At 44.5% G+C, this 6,614-nt stretch overlaps 1 protein-coding gene across 1 annotated transcript; it reads left to right on the top strand.

Annotated features, from left to right (window-relative positions):
* Positions 1-2,732: 2,732 nt before the first annotated feature.
* LOC107656825 (gastrula zinc finger protein XlCGF8.2DB-like) lies at positions 2,733-3,847 on the top strand (the record flags this gene model as incomplete). The annotated part of the gene is made up of 1 exon (XM_016444779.1): positions 2,733-3,847. A coding segment is annotated over one exon (1,023 nt), but the record flags the coding sequence as incomplete, so codon positions are not given.
* Between the last annotated feature and the right edge of the window lie 2,767 nt (positions 3,848-6,614).

Here is a 6,614-nt window from a genome sequence, read left to right as displayed (position 1 = left end):
CCCGCCTCCATACTGCTTCTTCATCCGCCCTCACTTCCAGCGACGGCGCTGAAGAAAAAGGGTACGATAAGCCACCTCCCCTAGATGAGTCAGTGGCCGCACACCACTGCCTGCCCACGGCCATCAGCTGGAGAGCAAAGGCCGCTCACCAGGCCAAACCTACACTTCAGCTGGACAGGGGGCTTCGGTGCTTCATTCAATGGCGGTCCTCCAGGTCTTTCAGGCCAAGATCCTCGCATCCTCCGATGAGTCTAGCCTAGACCCCGTGACCCTCAGGGAGCTGAGGAGTGCAACCAACCTGGCTCTGCGCGCCACCAAGACCACCGCTCAGGCGATCGGGAGATAGGTGGCCAGCTTTGTGGTGCTCGAGCGCCATTTGTGGCTCACGCTAACATAGATCAAGGACACGGATAAGATCCCCTTCCTTGATGCTCCAGTCTCTCCTAAGGGTCTCTTCGGACCGGCGGTCGAAGGATTCACCGAGCGCTTCACGGAGGCACAGAAATCGTCCCAAGCTATGCAACATTTCCTGCCTAAGCGCTCCAGCTCCGCTGCTGTCTCTGCTCGCCCTAAGCCTGCGCAGACTCAGCAGCCCGCGAAGCCAGCACCTGCCACCCCTGCCGTTCAGCCTGCTAAGGCACAGCAGACGCGGGGACGCTCTCGCTCGGCCAAACGATACCCCCTTCCAAAGTGCCAGGGACCCCGACCCAAGATTGTATTGGACCTGGCGCCTCAGGCGTCATCCTGATCTACAGGAAGAGGACGGGGCCAGATCTCGCTACGGCCGGACCGCCCCTCAAGCAGCCTCTCTTAGACCTCTTGACACCCCGTTCAACTCCGGGTACAGAGGGAAATGTGTTTTGGGCAAACAACGGGTCCGTTCATGCGCCCAAGCATTCAACCGCTGTGATATCGGAAAAAATAAAACCTCCTCCACCACTGTTCTCTGGCAGCTCCTCTGCTCGCCCTCAGCCCACCATCTTTATGATGCAAGCTCCGCGGGTCTGCCATCCTCCATCGTCACCGTGGCTGCAGAATCCCTGGTCTCTGCCTCCAGCCTCTAAGCCCCGGACTCCACCTTGGCCCATCGACCCAACGGCTCCACCATGGCTCCTAGCTCCCTCCTGTCCGCCATGGCCCATCAGTCCACTGTTTCCATTGCCTTGGGACTCCACTCCTCTGGCTGCGCCTCATCTCTCCTGTTCTGTCAGGCTCCTCCATCCCTTTGGCTCCTCCTCAGTCTTCTGTCACTCCGGCTCCACCGTGGCCTTCCAGATCCCCGCCTCCGCCTTGGCTCTCCGGATCCTCCTCGTCACCCTGGCTCATCGGCTCTCCGTCTCGGGCTCCTCCACTACCTGCAGCCGCAGTCGGTTGGCTCACTGGAGTCATCAGCCCTTCCTCCTCTATGGCTCCTCCCTTCGTCGGCTCCACCGTGGGTCGTCATTACCACCTTTGTCCTCTGTCGCTCTGGCTCGCCTTCCGGATCCCCGCCTTCGCATCGGTCGCCGGAGCCATCAGTTCCACCTCGGCCCTCCGGATCCTCCTCGTCCCCCTGGCTCATCGGCTCTCTGTCTCGGGCTCCTCCACTACCTGCAGCCGGAGTCGGTTGGCTCCCTAGAGTCATCAGCCCTTCCTCCTCCATGGCTCCTCCCTTTGTCGGCTCCACCGTGGGTCGTCATTATGGTTGTGGCCTGGGTCCAACCTGCCACCACATGCTCCAAGTCCCTCCAGTCATCTCCCTGGCTTCTCCCTCCATCTGATCCACCCTGACTCCTCCTTGGCTCCTCCCTCCGTCGTCACCTCCCTGGACTCTGTCTGCCGGCCCCCTCCCGAGTGCCCGTCCTCTTCCTGAGCCTCCTTCCAAGTTCCCACCCGTCCCTTCCCATGTTTCCTATGACGCGAGGACGCGCCTTCCGGGAAGGAGGTGATATGTCACGAATATGGACTGTCTGTGTGTTTTCCCTCGTGTGTGACATGTCGATATTTGTTTTTTCCGGTTCCTGTACCCATTGTGTGTTCATTGTTTCCAGGTGTGTCTCATTAGTTCATCCTTCTCACCTGTCTGCCCCTCGTTATCTGCCCTATTTGAGTTCTAGCCTGTTCCATTCTCCCTTGACCGGTATTATACGTCAACTCCGTGCTACGTGTGTGTCTCCTGGCTATCCTGTGTGTTCCCCATGTTGGAATATTAAAGACTGTTTTTTGGTGTTAACTCCTCGTTCCTCTCTCCAACACAGTAGACGATTGTGACAGTTGTTTGAGAACGTAGTTCTGGGAGTTAATTATAATGAACACTTTGAGGAGACCTTGCTCAAGCATTTTAGAATGACAAAACTAGCAATCAGATGCTGTGCAATGAGATCGGTCTGTTGGTTGGTCCAGTTATATGCTGTCCCATCGCACATTAGTTAATTCTTCTCACCTGTCTGCCCCTCGTTATCTGCCCTATTTGAGTTCTAGCCTGTTCCATTCTCCCTTGACCGGTATTATACGTCAACTCCGTGCTACGTGTGTGTCTCCTGGCTATCCTGTGTGTTCCCCATGTTGGAATATTAAAGACTGTTTTTTGGTGTTAACTCCTCGTTCCTCTCTCCAACACAGTAGACGATTGTGACAGTTGTTTGAGAACGTAGTTCTGGGAGTTAATTATAATGAACACTTTGAGGAGACCTTGCTCAAGCATTTTAGAATGACAAAGAGATCACACTGGAGAGAGACCTTACACCTGCAAACTGTGTGGACAAATTTTCAAACAAAAAGGACGCCTTAAAGTCCACATGAAAATTCACATTGAAAAGAAGCCTTTCATATGTGTTCAGTGTGGAAAGAGATTTACACAGAAAAAACTCCTTAATGCCCACATGAGAGATCACACTGGAGAGAGACCTTACACCTGCGAGCTGTGTGGGAAGAGTTTTACACGGAAAAATCACCTTAATGACCACATGAGAGTTCACACTGGAGAGAGACCTTACACCTGCAAACTGTGTGGGAAGAGTTTTACACGGAAAAATTACCTTAATGCCCACATTAGAAGTCACACTGGAGAGAGACCTTACACCTGCAAACTGTGTGGGAAGAATTTTATACGAAACGGGACTCTTAAAACTCACATGAAAACTCACAGTGAAGAGAAACCATTCATATGTCTTCAGTGTGGAAAGAGTTTTAAACAGAAAAGACTCCTTAATGTCCACATGATTATTCACGCTGGAGAGAAGCCTTTTACCTGCAAACCTGTTTACCTGTGCGGAAAGAGTTGCTCACGTAAAGCAAACCTTACGACTCACATGAGGATTCACAATGGAGAGAATTTATTCACATGTGAGCAATGTGGAAAGAATGTCAGATGTAAAGAAAGCATTAATAATCACATGAGGATTCATTCAAGAGAGAAGAGTTTTACATGTCATCAGTGCGAACGGAGTTTCTCAGACACAGATCACCTTAAGAATCATGTTAAAATTCATATTGGAAAAAAACCTTTCATGTGCCATCACTGTGGAAAGAGTTTAAAAAACAACGCAAACCTTGAGAATCACATAAAAGGTCACACTGGAGAGAAACCTTTCACCTGCAAACAGTGTGGAAAGAGTTTCGCAGTAAAAAGGAACCTAAAGATTCACATGAGAGTTCACACTGGAGAGAGACCTTACAAGTGTCTTCAGTGTGAGAAGAGTTTCACATATCAAAATGTCCTGAAACGTCATTTGCAAACTCATTCCAGGAAGAAATTGCCGTCTTCCTCAGAGTGACAAGAGGTTTAGAAAAAGGAATGATTTCTTGGATTACCCTCTTCTCATTTCTTCAGATATCTACAGGTACGGAATTATGTTAAAAGTAATATTCCTAATTTTGAAACTTACAAATCCCCTGAACATCTTTATCTTTGTATGACATCTGAACTCAATTTGAAGGGTCTTACTGAGAATTGCCCTGAACATCTTTATCTTTATATGGCATCTTCTGAAGTAAAATTGAAGGGTCTTGTTTCTAGATTTGTTGAATATTTCAATGACTCAGGGGTTCCTCCCACAAAATCTGAAGATGTCCTGGGAGGAAGACCTAGATATAGGTATTTCAGAAGACACTTCTAGACATTAGGTCGTGTTCCATCAGCTCTAACTTTCAGCTCATTCAATATAAAGTTGTGCACAGATAGAATTATTCTCGTACCAGGTTTCATTCTATATACCCCTCTGTGTCACCTTTATGTATTAAATGTAAGTCCAACGAGGGAACATTGGGTCATTTATTTTGGTTCTGTCCAAAAATGTGTAAGTTCTGGTGTGAAGTGTTTTGTTTTTATTCAAGGGCATTTAAGACTGATTTTCCCCATTACCTCCTTGTTTCTGTATTAGGCTGGGCTCCATATTTGGAGACCTATAGTCCAAATCAAACTCAGGCAGTTCAGTATGGGATCACAATAGCAAAGAAGACTATTTTGAAGATGTGGAACAAAGAGTTTGTACCCAAATTTAAGACGTGGCTAATAGAGTTTAGCAGTGTGCTACATATGGAGAAGATCAGATATGAAAATGCTGGTAAACCGCAGAGATTCTTACAGATATAGAAACACTTTTTTAATATCTAGAAGGTGATAACTGATTATTGATTTCAACACACTGGACATATTCTCTGTGAGGTGTGATAGAGTATGTCTAGTAAGGTGTAATAATGCAGCTATTGCATAATTGGATAATTACTAGTACTGAAATGTTATTTTATATACCCCCCCCTCCCCCCCTTTTTTTTAGTTCTTTTTATGCATTTTAAGTATGAAGGTAAAATATTAGCAAAACTCGAGAGCTTGTTGATTTGAATGTGAGAACTTGTCATTAATATTTGTATTTGTAAGTTGAAATTTACACTCCACAAGCTCTGAAGTGAAAAGCTGATTCTTTCGATTTGCACACACAGACAAGTGGAGTGGATCGGGATAATAATCTGGATAATATTTTCAGCGATTAACAACTAAAATTATGCTCTGTACCTCACACAAAACTACTGTATTCCACCAGAGAGGACTGCAACACATTCTCATTTGGACTACTTTTGGCACTGCTTTTGATATTTTTGCAATAAATAAATGATTGTGATTGCACTCATCTGTCTGTCATGTTTTTCTTTATACTGTACATATTTTTTAAAATATAGTTATGGTTAGGTTTAGAGATAGGAGTGGGATTAGCGATTATAAAAATATATTTTTAATGCTATATTGTTATTAAAATGGTAATTTTCGTCACAATCAGCAGCTCAGTCATCTCTACACTACACTTCCCATCATCCCTCCTGCTAATCACCTGCGCTCCCTTTGCAGTCCCCCACACCTGAGACTGATTATCATTACTCAGCACAAACCTCACCTTCAGTCAGTGTCTGGTCTCGTATTGAGTATAGACGTGCTCCCACGTTCCAGTCACGAAGTTCCTGTTCTCCTCGTCCTCCTGTCGTCATCATGTGTATAAGTGCTCCTTGTGTGTGACTTACCTCCAGACTCACTTGCTTCGGTTTCCCGTGCTTGCTGCAGATAAACTGTCTACCATCTCAGTCTTTACGTTATGATTTCCCTGCATATTTCAGTCTATTACATTTGATATATTTTTATTTGCTATAAAATGGGTAGGTTTAGGTTTATGGGTAGGTTAAGAGGTCTAAAAATCTAAATTGCTTAATAAAATTAGAAAAACGCATTGATACAAACATCTTAATGATCTTTTAAAGTATCTTTAGCTAAAAATACGTAGCAGTTTTACATTTTAAATGTTGTGATGCGTTCAAATTGTACGTTTCAGCATCAATGAAAACACAAAAACAGTATGTAATGTTTTGTGCTTGTAAACTTATGTACTAATACCTATGCATAAACAATGAGACCAGGCTGGCATACCTGATGCTGACACTCTTTTTGAGCAGCTAAACCTCAATTCATCTATAAGGCTCTTTAAAATGACAGAAGATGTCAAAACAAGTGCCGAATTAGTAGCACAGGACCTGAAGACACCTGGGACAAGGAGAAGTCATCAGGTGAGTGAACATATTGAACAACATTTTCAAACTCAATGCAAACAGGCTAAAGTAACTATACCTACAAAGAGAGAAATTTTCTTTTTTATGTTGGGTTGCTGGATGAGATATCTTTAAAGCTATAAATAGGAGATGGTTTAAAACTAAAGTGATCAGAGTACTGAAATGTAGTTAATTACTGATTATGGATGCAGCTAAAAAGAGACAGTTATGTGGGTTCATTGAGGTAATTTCCTGCAAACTCTGAAAGAGAAGCTTAAGATTAAAACATGTTAAACACACAATCTGTTATTTCATATTAGTATGTCTGTATTTAATATCGAAGTTTAATTCCATCTCAAATTACTATTATTTTCTCCTTAAGCTGACATCGACAAAACTTTTATTATAATTCACACGGAGAATACATTTTAAATAATCGCTGAACTGCATGAGCCATTTACATACCAAGCTACTGATCAGATCGAAGCTAGTACAGATCAGATAATTGAGTAGATATTCACCGTGTATTACTGTTATGTTTTTTTGTTGTTGTTTTATGCATGATTGTGTGCATTGCATTTTTATGTTCTCATTGTCATGTT

Source organism: Sinocyclocheilus anshuiensis, unplaced genomic scaffold, assembly GCF_001515605.1.
Source record: "Sinocyclocheilus anshuiensis isolate Anshui unplaced genomic scaffold, SAMN03320099.WGS_v1.1 scaffold5760, whole genome shotgun sequence".
NCBI lineage: Eukaryota > Metazoa > Chordata > Actinopteri > Cypriniformes > Cyprinidae > Sinocyclocheilus > Sinocyclocheilus anshuiensis.
The sequence above is the reverse complement of the archived record's forward strand: the minus strand, read 5'-3'. Positions and strand labels throughout refer to the sequence as shown.